The following is a 17,331-nucleotide window of genomic DNA, read 5'->3' on the forward strand; positions in this document are numbered from 1 at the left end:
CGGTGAAGCAAACGAACTCTACGGTGCTCCCTAGTGATCACTCATCCGCTCCGGTGTGTTGGACTGGTGGAGGTGCGAGGTCAGAAACTGTATTTGTCTGCGAAGTGGGAGAAGCGATAGAAACTGAAAACAAAATAAAAATCTCGGGTGAGTTTGCTTTTGTCATAGTGCGAGGTGTCGTTTCAACTCATCACTCTGCTTACACTGGGGAGAATGGCATCCCTGCGGACAGGATGCAGCCACTTCACCCCCTGACCAGCACGACGTAAGTGACCATGTCGCTAGTTTATCAAGTAGCTCTTTTTTAAGTGAAACTACAGTCTATTGCCAAAACTTTAACCGTATGCGTAGTGCGTATAAAATATATGAAATTCAAAATAAAATAAGCGGATGCACATATGATATAATAATTGGAACAGAAACTAGTTGGTCTGATAGCATTAATAGCGAAGAGGTCTTTGGTAGTAAATATTGTGTTTTTCGATGTGACCGCGATTTATCATTATCAGGTAAAAAATCAGGTGGTGGTGTACTTATTGCTGTGAATGCTATAATTCAAGCTGAACAAATTGTTAGTGAAAGCCAAAAAGAATTTGAAGATGTGTGGGTTGAAATTTTAATAAACGACGAAGAACATCTTTTCGCTTCTGTCTACTTTCCTCCACACTTTTCCAAAAAACCAGCTTACGAAAAGTTTTTCACTGCTGCAGAACTGAAAATTCAAAGAGAAGATCCAAGAACCAAAATTCATATTTATGGAGATTTTAACCAGAATACTGTTAATTTTATACAGGATAGTGATAATGATTCTCTGTTGTTACCAATTGTAGGAGAAAACGATACTTTGCAATTCATCTTTGATAAAAGCAGCCACTTGGGACTTCATCAAATTAACCATGTTCGTAACCAGCTCAATTCCTATTTGGATCTTATGTTTACTAATTGTACAGAAGATTTTTGTATTGTAGAAGCAGCAGTTCCATTATGGAAGAATGAAAAATTTCATACGGCTATTGAATACTCAGTGTTCACAGACTCGCATCGGTCACGCCCAAGCGTTGTTGATTTTGAATTAGTTTATGATTTTAAAAATGCAAATGTTCCTGAATTTAACAACAGACTGAATAACATAAGTTGGCAAAACCTTTTAAAAGATGAAAACAACATGGACAAGGCTGTTGACATATTTTATACTAACTTATACAATATTATTGAAGAATTCGTTCCTAAAAGACAACAGAGAATAGTGAACAGCACCAAATATCCTGTGTGGTATACACAAGAAATCAGAAATATTAAAAACAGGAAGCAAAAAGCACACAAGGCGTATAAAAAGTTTAAAACGTCACAAAATTTAGAAAAATACGTTAAAATTTGCGGAGTACTTGAGGCAGAAATATCGTCATCATATGAGAATTACAATTCAAGAGTAGAGAACAATATAAAATCAGATCCCAAAACGTTCTTTAACTTCGCGAACGAAAAAATGAAGTCATGTACATTCCCATCACGCATGCAGTTTGAAGAGTGTGATAGCACTGATAGTGTGGATATTTGTAACCTATTTGCTCGTTTTTTCCAAAACACATATAAGAAATCCAGTAATGCTCTCGATTTGAACTATTTTTCTTACCTACATGAAGGGGAAAACGACGTATCAGTTAAAAATATCACTGTTAAAGAAATTTTTATGACTTTTGAAAGTCTCGATGCTGGCAAAGGACCTGGTCCTGATGAAATACCTCCATTTTTATTGAAAAAAATAGCAACAAGTTTTGTTAAACCATTGTTTTGGCTTTACAATTTATCTCTCAAAACAGGTGATTTTCCAAAAATTTGGAAGAAATCATTTTTAGTTCCAATATTTAAATCTGGCAAACGGTCAGATATTAAAAACTATAGAGGTATTGCAATCATGTCATGCATTCCTAAAATGTTTGAAGCAATTGTTAACCAGAAAATATTTAACCAGGTTAAGCATCGCATTTCAAATAATCAACATGGTTTTTTTAAAGGTCGGTCAACGTCTACTAATCTGTTGGAATTTGTAAACTTTTCTATTGAAGCAATGGATAGAGGTAATACCGTTGAAACCTTATACACTGACTTTAGTAAGGCCTTTGACAGAGTAGACATTCCCTTACTTCTTTTTAAATTAAAACGTTTAGGTATGACAAGTACACCTTTAAAATGGATTGGATCATACTTGATAGAAAGAACACAGATGGTCCGCTTTAAAGGAAAAATATCTTCGCCAGTTAATGTTACCTCGGGAGTTCCACAGGGATCTCATTTAGGTCCTTTATTATTTATTTTATTTGTGGATGACGTGAAGTTTGTGATAAATCGTTTAAATGTGCTCATATATGCTGACGATATGAAACTGTACATGGAAATCTTTGACAATTCTGATTTGCTACATTTTAAAAATGAAATTGATGTTTTCTACAACTGGTGCGTTAAAAGTCTGCTGGATATTAATGTTAAAAAATGCAATATTATATCATATTCCAGAAAAAACACTACTCTAGATTTTACATGTACTCTAGGAAACCAGCTGGTTGTAAGGTGCGATAAAATTAGGGACTTAGGAGTAATTCTTGACTCGAAGTTGACATTTGTAGATCATGTGAATACCACAATTCACAAAGCAAATAATATGTTGGGATTCATAAAAAGATTTAGTTATCATTTTAAAGACCCATATACCATCAAAACACTTTATATAGCTTACGTGAGATCAATTCTCGAATACTGCAGTGTGGTTTGGGCTCCATACCATGAAACTTATATAAATCGTATGGAATCAGTTCAAAAACAGTTTTTGTTATTTGCTCTTAGGAAACTAGGCTGGACCTCTTTTCCCCTTCCTTCTTATGAGTCCCGTTGCATGTTGATAAACATTGAAACACTTAAGAAACGAAGAGAAATTTCCATGATTTCCTTTGTCAATGATATTATCTCACAACGCGTAAATTCAGAAAAAATATTAGCAAGATTAAATTTTTACGTACCATCACGCATGTTAAGAACTCGAAATGTATTTCAACTGTCACCTCACAGAACGAATTATAGTAAAAATGGACCAATTAAGAGAATGATGAGAGTGTATAATAATTATTGTGAGCATATAGATCTAACGATGTCTAAAGATACAGTAAGGAGAACACTAACTGCTAGGATTTCATTTCGTTAAGTTTAAAACAATTTTTATTTTTTTAGATATTTGTATATGCAGTCTACATTTGCTGACAATTTCAAATAAAACGTATGTTTTAAAATAGCATGTAAGGCAACAGCACTATTGTAAAACGGTCTACACTGATTGACGACAAATAAATAATAAAATAAATAATAAAAAAAATCCCTACAGCCGACTTCGAACAGCTTCCAGGACCAAAATTTTACAAGGCGAAGGCTCGAGGAGGTGTCCCACACGCAAGAATTTGATCTGGCAGGCCAGAAGACAAAGGTTTTCGTCACTGAGAAAATGATGAACTTCATCCAATCAAATGATGGTCCGGTGACATTTTGGCCGGATCTTACGAGTTGTCACTACAGCCGGCAAGTACAACAATGGTTCAATGACAACGGAGTCCAGTTTGTTCCGAAAACCTTCAATCCGTCCAATTGTCCCCAGTTCAGGCCCATTGAAAACTACTGGGCAATTATGGAGAGGAAACTGAAGGTAAAAGGTACAGTCATCAAAACGGCAGCTCAGATGAAAAAATGGTGGGATAAAATCGTTAAAACAGTGGAAGAGAACGTTGTGTGCCGCTTGATCGGTCGTATTAACGGAAAAGTCCGAGAATTCCTTTGAATCATGATTTTAACGTAAATTACTAATCAGCTACTAGGGGTTCGATAATAGGCCAATTCACCCTAGATCCTATAGTGTTCCGGCTTTTAATTGTTGACTAGTTAATATCTTGATATCCGTGTTTCTGGTTCTGAAACCTTTTACCGTCTATGGGAATTATCGTCCCGGGGTGTGAACTACGTCTAACGAATCTAGAGGGAAAAAACTAACTAATGGTTCACGGTCTTCTATGAGCGAAAGTGATGACACATCCATAAGAGACTGGTCCCATAATTATCCCGAGAGGCGATTAATGACCTAGCGGAACGTATTCAGTGTTGAATTAGGATACGAAATGGTGCGAAAAAGTGTTTGCAGTGTCGGGATTTATTTATACGGTGGTGATGGGGTAATAAAAAGAATTTTCTCCGGAAGCATTCATCGACCGCAAAGCACACACACACACACATCCGACGATACGTTATGATAAGGATGTGACACTTCTGCTTCGTTCTGCTCGAGCTATCACCCGGTCGTCGTGTCAGACTGGCGGCGTTGACTGAGTGGCATTTGATAGAGCGATTTGTTTGAGCTTCTCATAAATGTGTTTGCATTCGTTATGAAGCCGACAAATGATGGAGGAAAGGACGACGTCCCAACTGACGGTCGCACAGGGGACTAGGAGCTTTGAATTGCCCACTTTCCAGGGTGCAGCCAGCGAAAAAGGAATGGACGGAATACAAGTGTCATCATCCGGATTGTAATAGGCCACCGACTATTTGAATATGCTTGATGATTTCCACAAGTCAGCCTCCTTTACTTTCTATTTCAAGGACTAGCCTATCATTTCCGAAATTGAAAGAAATGCAAAATTATACAGCCCAAATCCGAACATGTGATCAAACACAAAAATCCTCTGATCCAACAGTCCCAGTCCCATTTGCCTGTTGAGTGTATGAATTAATATTCAACAACATTCGGATCATTTCCAGGGAACACAAGGGTAACGATATGCTTCAGAAGAATATTATTTGGTTGGTAGACTCCTATAGTGCTTCAGTTACAACACCGTAGCCACTAATTTGCAAAAATGTATTCGTCCCTCAACCATGGTAATAGCAGACAGTTCGTGGCACTAGCATAGTCTGTTGAATATAGTTTGGTTGGCTGACAAGATGATAACGACCCTAGCACGTTTGAGCTCGAACGTGTGAGTGCTTTTTTTCATCTTCGAAGTGGAAAGCACTGTCCTCAATGACCCACCTGTTCCGCGTTGGTCTCGTTGAGACATTAAACCAGGGCACGTTCTCTGGAAAATGCCAGCGATAGTGGAGAAGTTTGAAATTTAAACAACATGGAGAGCCGTTTTGGTTGAGTTTACGATGTTAATATGAGGTAACACTAGGTTAGATGATTTTCACAGTCCGTCTTCTCTATTCGGATTCAGTGTTGGAAAAGTTCACGATATTTCACGAAGTTCACCAAGGGAAAAGTTCGTGAGTCATAGGGAACTTTGATGAACTTTTCCATCACTGTTCGGATTATAGTATACAGAAAACGATAAGTATGCCTATTAAACGGAAACCATAAACGAACGATAAACAAAATGGTAAAATTAAGTCACACCGCGTTAAGCACTTTTCATGGTATTTTTTTGTTTATTTGGTATGGTCCTTACCTTTTTTGAACTTTCCGTAGCTTGGTATTGTGCGTCTTTCCTAAGAAATCATTTATAAAATCTAACGCTAAATCTACGGCTGGCCCACATCGTTCCAAATCAAATGGCGAATCTGCAAATGGACATGTACAAAGATTTGATTACCTTTCGGCCACTGAAGCGAGTAATAAATGAAACAAGTATTAATTAAGCTCATTACACTCCATAATGAAGCAAATCCAACACATACCATGCCAACACACAACGGAAACATACCCAAATGGGACGCCATCAGGACTCCAACGTTGTAGATGGTGTAATTAGCACCTAGGTCCTCATCCTGTGTCTCGATACGGTTTATCCAATCGGCGGACCGTTTGGCATTTCGGTGGCCGCTAGCTCCGCCGGACGAACTGGTTCCTCCCAGCATAATAGCTAGGCTCAGCTCGTCGTCCTCAAAGTACGACACATCGACCGGACGTTCTCGGGCCGATTCACTGAGATTGTTTAGCAGCAGTGTCATATCTGTGTCCTCCGACGCGGTAGTCGGCTTCCCTCTTACACAGAACGAGAAGACACAGTAGTGGCACAACAGTACAATGACCGGGGTGCGGAACGGTTTTCGCTGCATGGTTGCCGGAAGACTCACAAGTATCACTGCCGGGCCGCAAATATCACTGGTATAATTAAGATTTCATTGTTCTTGAGCATTTACGATTCGGTCTGCAAGTGAATGGAAGGCAATGAACGACTACCGACATCGATGTTTTTTAACGATTGCTTAAAAACTTGTTTCTGACTCATTATTCAAATCTAACCCTGAAGGCAGTGGCTGGGAACAGGAGGCAATGCTAATCAGTGTTCAATTGTTGAATAATAAAACATAAATATTGTTATAAAACATATTTGAAATATGTTTGATATTGTTTATATGATTTCAGGAGATTGGTTAATTGTTCTGCTAACTATCCTCATTATTAAAATAAGCTATTATTAGCTTAAAATTCAATCAACTTAAATAATGTTTACAGCGAAATGCTGGTTATTCTATTATCTAAAGACCAGATTAAAGTGGATTCAGTCATAATTGACCGGTAGGACACAAAGAGTTAGATTTGAAGGAGATTTATCGTCAGTATATAATGTAACATCTGGTGTGCCAGAAGGTTCCCATCTTGGACCATTACTGACTATTATATTTGTTAATGATGTAGAGCACATATTGAATATCCTTAATGTCTCAATATATACAAACGACATGAAACTTTTCCTGGAAATTCGTGAAGCGTCTGACCTTGTAGTATTTCAACAAAAAAATTATAACTTTTACACTTGGTGCACAAAAAGTTTATTAAAGCTTAATGTGAAGAAATGTAATTTCATTGCATTTACAATAAAGCAAATTATTAGGCAAGAAAATATAACAATAGGACAAAAAAGAGTTGAAAGGTACAATCAAGTTAGAGATTTAGGTGTTATAATAGATTCTAAATTAAGCTTTGTTGAACATAATATGTAATACAGTCATACCTCGATATGAAGCAACCTCGATATAACGTAACTTCCACCTCGATATAACGTAACTTTTTTTTAAGTCTAACAACATACAGCTCGCCAGCTTTATCTGTATCGAACACCCTAATAGTAGCTCAGCATTACTCAACCATTACGACAAAACGTTCCTTTTCAGGACCACCATAAATTTGTTAAAGAGTATTTTCTGGAAATGTCTCAAGGTCATTAATCGGATAACAGTTCTCATTAGTTTCAATCTAACATACCATGTATTTTTAAGACAACCCACAATTAAAAAAACCAAAGTTGGTCGCGGCATGAAAGTGGTTTGATTTGGACCCAGAGATGGAGATGGATTTTAATTCGTAAACGCCAATCGATTGGAAATTTTTCTACAAATGAGAATAAGACTATCAATTTACAAAAGGTTACTATTGAAAATTGCACGAATGTGCAACTGTTGCGATGGCGATCAAAATTATCACCGATTGCCTGCAAAAAGCGCATTCCTTAACAGGGAATCAAAATGAACGATTCAGATAAAGATAATGGCATTCTCATTTTGGTTACACTCATGATTAGTACAACTCCATAAATCACAATGGACAGTTCTGGAAACGATAATGCGATTATCATTTGTGTAACAGATCATGATCATATGAAAAAGCGATAATCTCAGATCATCATCATCAGCTCTCGTCACTGAAAATTCCCAATTTAAGACAAGGCTAATCAAATACCCTATATGTGTGAATTTTCGCAATGAGGATGACGTATAGATATCGAAAATCGATGTTTGCCGCCATTATGAAATCCAAGATGGTGGCTATCGATTTAAGAAAAACCTGTCGAAAATTGATGTCCGCCACCATTTGGAAATGCAAGATTACCCTGCAATGTGGGTATTTTCGGAACAGGGATAGCATGCAGATGTAGAAAATTAATATCTGCCGCTATTTGGGAATCCAAGATGGCGGCTATTGATTTTAGAAACAACTTTTTCCTACAATGTGGGAATTTTTTAAACCGGGATGACGTGTGGATGTTTAAAATTGATGTCGGCCTCCATGTTGACTAGTGTATTTGTCAGTTCTATTTAAAACCAAAGGTCACCAAATTGATTCCAAAATGGCGGTTGACATCGATTTTCAACATCTACACATTATTCCAGTACCAGAAACACCCATATTGTAGGGTATTTGACAGTTTTTTTTCCCGAAACCAACGGCCGAGATGACGGATTTCGAAATGGCGACCTAAATTGATTTTCAAAATATATGTGTCATCCCGATTCCAAAAATATCCGTATTGTAGGGTATTTGACCTCTAGAACAACTTTTCCAAAGTCAGCAAGTTCCTAGATTTTGAGATACGTTACAAAGTGATTGTTATCATATCAGTAGATTATCGTTTTTGTTGCTGATCATGATGTGTAACACAAATGATAATCCATGATCTTACTGTACACTGATCATGATTCCGTTGACTAGTATTTTTATCGTCGGTAAGCATCGGAAGATAACATTTTCTTGATTCCCTGTTCCTTAATACAGATTTAAAAATCGAATTCCCTCCTGTCTCGCCGAACGGTGTTTACTCAATCAACGTGCGTGGTGAATGGTGGTGTCCGATCGTCATCAGCAGCAGCAGCAGTGCTTTCGGCGCGTGGCGTTTTCCAGTACATAATGAAAGGCTGCCCGCAAGCAGCTAGCTATCAAAGCTGCCCACAAGAGCCCTGGATTCACCGAAGAAAGAAGAAGAAGCCACACCGCTACTGATCGGATTCAGTTGCGCGTCGTGAGCCGCTGTGGGCCATCTATGCCAAGTGCGTCAACCTCGTTCCAAACAACATACAGCACGTTAGCTTCATCAGTGTTGAACACCCTAATAGTAGGTCACCATTACTCAATCATCACGACAAAACGGTCCTTTTCTGGACCGCTATCAATTTGTTAAAAAGCTCCATCTGCAGTGAACAAATAACATTTTTCATATAAGACCACGTAGTCCTACGTCACCATTGCGTACAACCCCATAGGGCTGTCCCTTTTAGTTTTTTGATGTATGTATAGTACAAATAGTGAAAATAGAACAATTGAACAATTAAGAAATTGAACAATTAAGAAATTGAACAATTAAAATATGAATATGTCGCGTACTAATCAGAATCGCGAACGGATGGGATGAATCTATATTCTCTCGCACGAACATCACAAACTAACACTTCTTCCTTGTGTGGCATGTTTCATTAGGCACCTAGATTCGCCTCAATGGACCGGGAATCGAACCCACCGCCTCTGGCTTGGTTATACCGTGCCTTTACTGACTAGGCTTTGAGACCCCGGTAGAAAACTCATCGGTAATATTAAAACAATGCAGCGGTTGTACTAAAAAGTTGATTTACTTTTTTTCCTTCATTTGTTTTCCGTCGATCTTGTTTTCCGTACTGAATACCAGTGCTACCGACGCCAGGAAGCCAGCTCCCACACCTGGACCCTACCTTATTGACCCATCAACTCATGGACCGGGGACCAACGGCTTTACTTCCCTTCGTGATCAGAGATTTTATGCCTCAGAAATACCCCACAGGCACCGACTGGGATTGAAGCCCAGGCGAACACGAAATTAACTTTTTTACCATTGGGTAAAAATCAACCAAATTTTGCACACTTTCTCATTGATGTGTATTGTGTACATGCTGTCAAACTCGAAGTTGTGTTTTTCGATTCAACGAAAATGGAGGTGAACCAACGCGAGTTGAGAGAACAAATTCTTTCCAAACACCTGGAATTTCCTGACCTGTCGCACCGGCAGTTGGGAAAAATGTTGAACATTCACCATTCAACCGTCTCCAGAGTGTTGAAGCGGTTCCAGGAGCGGTTGACGTTGGACCACGGCAAAGAAGCTGGAAGAAAACCGGGACCGGAGAACAAAAAGACGGAGGGAAAGGTGAAGCGGATGATTAAAGCAAATCCCAACGTCTCAAGCCGTGATTTGGCTAAAAAGATCGGCATGTCGCAGAGCTACGTCCAGAATGCAAAGAAGAGAGCTGGGCTACATATATACAAGGTACAGAACTTCCCAAACCGCGATGAGCGGTAACAATCGACGGCTAAAACTCGGGCACGGAAGCTCTACGAGAAGATGCTGACAAAATATGGCTGCTGTGTGATGGACGACGAAACGTATATAAAAGCCGATTTTAAGCAAATTCCGGGGTTGGAGTTTTTCACCGGCAAGAGCAAGCTCGATGTGGACGACAAATTTAAGAAGAAGAAAATGTCGAAGTTCGCCTCCAAATATCTCATTTGGCAGGCCATCTGCTCTTGCGGACTGAGGAGTGAGCCTTTCGTGACAAAGGGCACAGTAAATGGCGAGATCTACAAATCTGAGTGCCTCGAGAAGCGCCTTTTGCCGTTCTTGCAGCAGCACGACGAAGCTCCGCTATTTTGGCCAGATTTGGCATCATGCCACTATTCTAAAAGTGTCCTGGAGTGGTATGAGGCCAATTCTGTCCATTTTGTTCCAAAGGACATGAATCCGCCAAACTGTCCGGAGCTGCGCCCGGTGGAGCAGTACTGGGCAATAATGAAGCGGGAACTTCGGAAGAGCAAGAAGACAGTCAAAGACGAGAAGGACATGTTAAGAAAATGGAAAAAAAAACTGAGAAACTGGTACCGGATGACACTGTAAAGACTTTGATGGAGGGCATCAAGTGAAAATGCGTTCAATTTTACACTCAAGGCTCCATCGATTAACTTTTCTTTTGATTTTTGAAGTAAATATATGTATAAAACTACCCTTAAATTTTGGTTTGATTCTAAACATTATAAGAAAATTGGCATGACATTTTCGGTGTCGCAATAATTTCGTGTTCGCCCTTTAAAAGAACTAAGCACAGAAACAAGTGTACCGACCAATCGCTGTCCTATATCAACCTTCCGTTCGTGCCCTAGGCACCGACTCTAGTACTTTTTTTTTTCATTTTCATATCTTTCATGTTAGCTTTGGGAACTTATCTAATAAAATTGGGGAAAATTTTAGATGACTAGAAAAAAATTAGGTCACATTTGGGTTACGATAAACAATTTTCGATTTAAAAAAAAATATTTTTTTTTTGCTTCGATATAACGTAACTCGATATAACGTAACGTTGCTTTATATCGTGGTACGACTGTAATATTATCTATAAGGCAAGCAACATGCTAGGGTTTATTAAAGGCTTTAATTATCATTTCAATGATCCATATACAATTAAAACATTATGCGTTGCATGCGTGAGGCACCTCCTTGAGTACTGTAGTGTATGAGTTCAATATACTCATAGAAACCGCATTGAATCAGTTCAAAAACAGATTCTATTATTTGCTCTAAGAAAGTAAGGTTGGAAGCTGGGGGTAAGGCAGCTTGCGATCATGAGTAAAATCGGAGTTAATTTTGTGTAAATCTGAGTAATTCGCGTTGCTCAATATCTTATACACATAGCAACCTGAGTGTTATATTGAGACCGATGCTGTCAAGCAAAAAAATGATGAGCACAGAAAACAAGAAACGAATAAGCTATTCGAATTGTAAAACCACACAACTTAAAAGCAGTGTTATGCGTAATATGTTTAGAAATTCAGATATTATCCTAATATTCCAAAAGTGCAAAATATTAAACTGTCGGTCCACTTATGCAGGATTACTTCTGGGAAATGTTTTTCCCCACATAAAAAAACAGGTGAAATAACAATGCTCACTCGCGAAGACATTTTGGCGATCGAACTGCAAATGCGCTTTCGTATAGCACGTGAACGAAACGAAATTCAAGATTTTATGGTGGTTATGCCGAACAGCTAGAGATGTTCTGCTTTACTGGTAGTGACATTTGAGTACAGCAAACGTTAGCAGCCACAGTAAGCAAGAACGGGTTGAGAAGATACATTCCGGCAGAGAATCAAACTGCTGGTGATGAGCATGGAGTACCCAGCCAACAACAATGTGTTAAGACGATAAACCAAGCAAAAGAGCGGACTGAGCTCATCGGTCAACGAAAGCAGCATTATTCGAATTGGTATTGTTTACTAGTTGTAAAATATGTCGTAATATGTACAATAACAAATCTACAACAGTACTGTAGGTTATGAAGAATTGGAAGACATTACGCATTTATTGAACTCGATATCCGTAAAATGTGAAGGAGCTAAAACTATCGCCCTTGTGTCTAGTCCAGTTTGCCATGTATAAAAACAAGCGGAAGGAACTGAAGGTGGTTAAAGAACATGCAAGTAGCTGGCCATTGTACATGTTGCGATACCCAACCGAAAGCGAAACCAAGGAGACGATTCGGCTCATCTGAGCAAAAGGTACCGGCATAAAACAATTACCTGAAGCCTGGGAGTATTCGCCTTTTGGCACGGTTATTTCGGTATCCGTGTCAATTATCGCCAACGAGGGAAGACGCCTGCAAGGCTTCCAAGCAAGGGATAAGCCACCCAGCTCACTGTGCCGAAATTAGATTCGGCACATCCATCGTAGGCATTGTAAATATTTTTTTCCTTGATTTGTTTTCCGTCGATCTTGTTTTCCGTGCTGAGCACCAATGCTGCCAACGCTAGGGAGGCAGCTCCCACATCTGGACCCTACCTAACGACCCATCAACTCATGAACCGGGGACCAACGGTTTTACTTCCCTTACGAAGGATGGCGTGATCAGAGATGTTATGCCTCAGAACATCCCGGTGGTGCCGACTGGGATTGAACCCAGGCCTGCGGGGGTGAGAGGTAATCACGCTTACCACAACACCGCCGGCGCCACTAATCAAATATGCTGTCATACCTTATTTTCTTTGATCAGAAATTCGAGGCTACTTTGATAATTTTGAGTAAATGTGAGTTACTCAAATTTACTCGCTGCAAATATATTTACTCTGAGAACAGCTGTCTTGCCCCTAAGGTTCTAAACCAAAAATGCATAAAAAAATGACTTTACCCTGAACAAGATTCTGAGGCTTAAAAATATTTGATATCCCAGATTGAGGAAAACATTCCAGAGTCTGAACCTCGGACATGAACTTGAAAAAGATTTTGAATAAAAAAAAATCTTTAAATCTCGGAGCTTGAATAAAAGCAACAATATCTTCAACATTTTTTTTTTCAAAATTGAGACAACGATTTCAGATCTTGGTTATCAAAAATGTAAGAGTAATTCCAGAGTTTGAAAAAAAAACTGATTTGGAAGCTTATTTTTTTAATTCAAAGTTTTGATAAAATTGTTTACTAAGAGAACTATAAAAAATTCAAGATCCTGAAAAATTGTAAAATTGTTGAGATCTCTGTCTAGAATAAAATTTGTTTAGCGTTCTAGAACTTTGAAAACAATCATCTTAGAGCTAGAAAAGTTTTCAAAATCGTCGTGATAGAAAACTTTTAGCATCATAAACTTACAAATAATTAAGATAAAGGATTCTGAATCTGCGGTCGTAAAAAAAATTTCAGTCCTGAGCTCAGAACTTTTTTTTTTAATTTGGAAGAAAAAGTGTAACTTTGATTTTTTAACAATACATAAAAAAAAATCAATATTCTTGGATCTAGGATAATTTATGATATCGCCAAAAACCAAGAACCTAAGCTTGAATATTTTCGAGTTTCTTAACATAGATAAAAAAAATATCTCAGATGTTTTTAAAAATTTATCGTTCAGAACGTTACACAATATTTGATTTCTGTTTAAAACAAAAATTATATATTCCAACAGGAATCTATTTACGTAAAATAATTATTTCAGTCCATTAAATTCACTTACAGTATTTTCATTATAATCGTATATGAGAATAGTTTTTTATCATACCAAACTTCATTGGCCTTAAATTTATTTGAATATGTTTAAATATCCAATATTTTAGCAAATTCTTCATCATAAATCAATTATTTTATGAAATTTTAATTCCACCTTACCAATATCAACTTTTTCCATAAGTACGTCAAGCTTTTCCTGAAAGGCAACTCCTCAGATCATTCCATAGAAGACTATTGAATCCCTAAATGTATCCTTACTCTAAAAGAAGGATTTCCTGATTCTATTTTGATGTGCTCTTAGAATCTTCTAACCTATGAAATTGTAATAAAATGTAATCCTTTTAATAATTCATTGGGGAATTTAAAGGGTAACCAAATTATGGCTACTATGTCACACTGCAAAATACAGTGTTACCTACAGAGCAGCTGCTTGATCATGTCATAAATTTACCAATATCTTAAATAATTAATAACTATTTCCTGTCTCGTTTTACATAGAAACGATCTTCAGCAAAGTTGTAGCTGAAAAAATTTTCTATAAGAATAGCTATCGAGTTATTTTGCAGCTCAATATGGAAAAAGACTAGAAGGCAATGAACAAAAAGTTGAGATTTCCCATAGTAATTTACATGTAAACTTCAAATGGTTTGTGCGAAGTCTGTTTCTAACCAAATGAGTTGTAGCTTTTGGAGGCTAATCACGACCCGATTTGAAACCATTTAAGCACTGTGGAGCGAAAAAGTCAAATTTTGCATCAGTCTAGTAACCACCTTAAAAATCAATTATCAGTCATTTTATTAGTGTGTAGATCATTTGAATATCCAAACAGCCTGTGTTTATCTCAGCCCGGCAAATAAAAATTAACTCCGAGCGAAAGAATACAGCCCCCTCTACAACTCGATATTTAATAACTCGATATCGGGTTGTATTGGGTTGTATACTATAGCCAAAATTGATACACCTGTTGAATTCCATTGAATGCAATTGAAGTTTCATGATATAGTAAATCCCTTTTATCGTAAACGAATCATTTTCGGAGCACTTTGCTTTGATCCCCGAAGTTTTGTAAAGTATTATTCCAAGAACAATCATTAATCATGTCAGTGACACCTTATCTCGACTTTTTCCAACACACACACACTGTTACACTGAACCACCTGTTGATTCTATTTTAGCGCACTGAAAAAAATGTCACTTCCGCCAAACTCGTACAGTAACCCTTGCTCCATGCGCAGCATAGGTAGAAGTCCTGTTTCAGAGGAAATCCATCATGTTCATGATCCAGTGAAAACACACGTGCATTAACTCCCTTCCTCGTTATCGCACCTGCTCCACTGAACATACAAAACAGACAACTGCGGTCACAAAGCCCAATCAGTCTACAGATCTCATTCCAGGTAGACGCCCCCCGTTGTCCATCTAGTACATCTAAGCTCAACGATGATTGGTCAGTCACCATGTGCCTTAGAGGTGTGACCGATGTTTTACTGCTGTATATCTATCTCTCCAGGGAGTCACTGTCCCATGAACTCACGTTACTTCACCTCAACTATTTTTAAAGCACCTTAAAGCCGAACTGCTCACTTTCAACGAATAATCACATTCAACAGTTGTCACTGAAAAGTTCAATTCAATCCATCCAACTGTTCGATAATCCTGTGATGCTGCTTCTGATTGCTATAAATTGTATCCTGATTGAGTATCCTTTTGGGTTGTGCACTTATTTTTCCCTTATCTAGCAAACACCACTCTTTCAACGAACAACCGACCACGCGCGACGGCGAACAACAAACGAGTGAAACCTCTGGTGGTTACTGGTGGACTTTTATAGTTGCCACCAGGACAACCAGCCAGATGGGATTCTGCTGGGGATGGAAGCGAGCTGCTGTTGCTGGTGGTGGTGATGGGAAGCAAACATCACAGCAGACGCAACAATTGGCGCACTCGATACGGCTGATTGCTATGTCTGGGAGCGATCCGGACAATGTCAAATGATGTACCTACGAGCAGCAGTGATGCAAATTCGGATGTGTTTATGACTTCTTTAACGATTCATTTTCAGCTGAAATTGATAAACGAAATTACTACATTGTACCAAGCGTCTCCATATCATTCAACAGAGGCGAACCAGCCCAAAGCGAAGAACCTCAAATGAAAACTGACAACATCATTAAATTCCAACTTCAAACTGAAATTTGATGAAATGATAAACATGATTTTGGTAGGATTATATCACTTTAACTTATGTTCCACTGACCAAATACTTAATCTTAAATTTCCTCGAGAGCGTCCTTTTTATAAAGAAATAATTTGGATTTAAAATTAAAAATAACACAGCAAAAAATTAATTTTGGTATCACATCAAACTGGATGCACTGCAATCGTGTCAACAATATGGTGTAATATTACATGCCATAAAGGACAAAATTATCATTAATACAATGCATGAACTGACATTACGCAGCTTTTACTGCATTTGTTTATTTTTGTGGCAATAAAAATTACATAAGATTTTAGACATGATTGAAGTGTATCCTCTTGGATGTAATATTAAAATTTATTTTTTGTTGTGAACGATGAAAGTTTCACAGCACAGCCAATTCAATGAAGAAAACCAAATTCCCTGATATTCCCTGAATATCCAGTAATTAAAAAAAAATCCTGGCGCAGTACCTATCCATTTTTAGCAACACCCAAGAAAGAGTGGTCCAGTTGCTGATTATGCCACCACGTGGAAAATCAAAATCAATGCCTCCAAAACTCAAGCGATCATGTTCCTCCATCGGCAATCGTCCAAACTGAAACCGGCTACATCTTGTACTGTTATCATGGATTTTACAAGGGTTGAGTGGTCCACCGAAGTAACCTACACAGCAAAAAAAATGTAATATCGATCAACGTAATTCAAGCTGATGTATGAAATAATGATGTAATAGCAAAACGCAGATACAATATTACATCAATGGATGTAATTTTGTTCGCAAAATCGATGTACATCGTACAATGTGATATTACACAACCTATGGATTGACCTGGTTGCAGCAGTTTCGATGTAATATTCAACAACTTTTTTTGCTGTGTAGCTCAGGATGTTGTTTGACGAAAAGCTCCTATTTATTCCGCTCGCATGTGGAGAAAACCGTAGTCAAGTGTTCCGCCTTGGTTAGGTGTCTGTATCCGCTGATTTGCCGTAGATCCCACCTCTCAAGGGTAAACAAACTGGCTGTCTACAAACAAATCATAGCACCTTCGATCATCTACGCAGCTCCGGTGTGGGAATCATGTGCACAGACTCACAGGAACTAAATCCAGGTTGCTCAGAATAGAGTGCTGAGGATGGTACTTGATCGTCCTTTCGATACTAGAATAACAAATTTACACGAAGAGGCAGGCATTCCCAAAATAGATTCCAGTATTAATGAAATTAACACTAAATTTGCACAAAAATATATTTTATCAGAACATGCTTTGATAAGCAATTTGTATATAGTAGATTAGGTGTATATTGTAGTTGTAGGTTAGGTGTAGTTGTAAATAGTAGTTATAAGTAGTTTCCATTTTAAATTTAAAACAAACCAAT

At 38.0% G+C, this 17,331-nt stretch overlaps 1 protein-coding gene across 1 annotated transcript in view; it reads right to left on the minus strand.

The window, feature by feature from the left end:
- The window catches only part of LOC135713611 (atrial natriuretic peptide receptor 1), a 67,393-nt gene extending 52,034 nt beyond the window's left edge, over nucleotides 1-15,359 (minus strand). The window contains exons 1-3 of the mRNA XM_065236743.1: nucleotides 15,316-15,359; nucleotides 5,733-6,179; nucleotides 5,478-5,589 (exon numbers count right to left, since the gene is read on the minus strand). Of these exons, the coding sequence (XP_065092815.1) occupies nucleotides 5,478-5,589; nucleotides 5,733-6,087 (467 nt within the window). The 5' untranslated portion in view covers nucleotides 6,088-6,179; nucleotides 15,316-15,359. The remainder of the gene's footprint in view (nucleotides 1-5,477; nucleotides 5,590-5,732; nucleotides 6,180-15,315) is intronic.
- Between the last annotated feature and the right edge of the window lie 1,972 nt (nucleotides 15,360-17,331).

This window comes from Ochlerotatus camptorhynchus, unplaced genomic scaffold (assembly GCF_037179485.1).
Source record: "Ochlerotatus camptorhynchus isolate MF236.1 unplaced genomic scaffold, CSIRO-AGI_Acam_v1.1 ptg000574l, whole genome shotgun sequence".
Lineage (NCBI taxonomy): Eukaryota > Metazoa > Arthropoda > Insecta > Diptera > Culicidae > Ochlerotatus > Ochlerotatus camptorhynchus.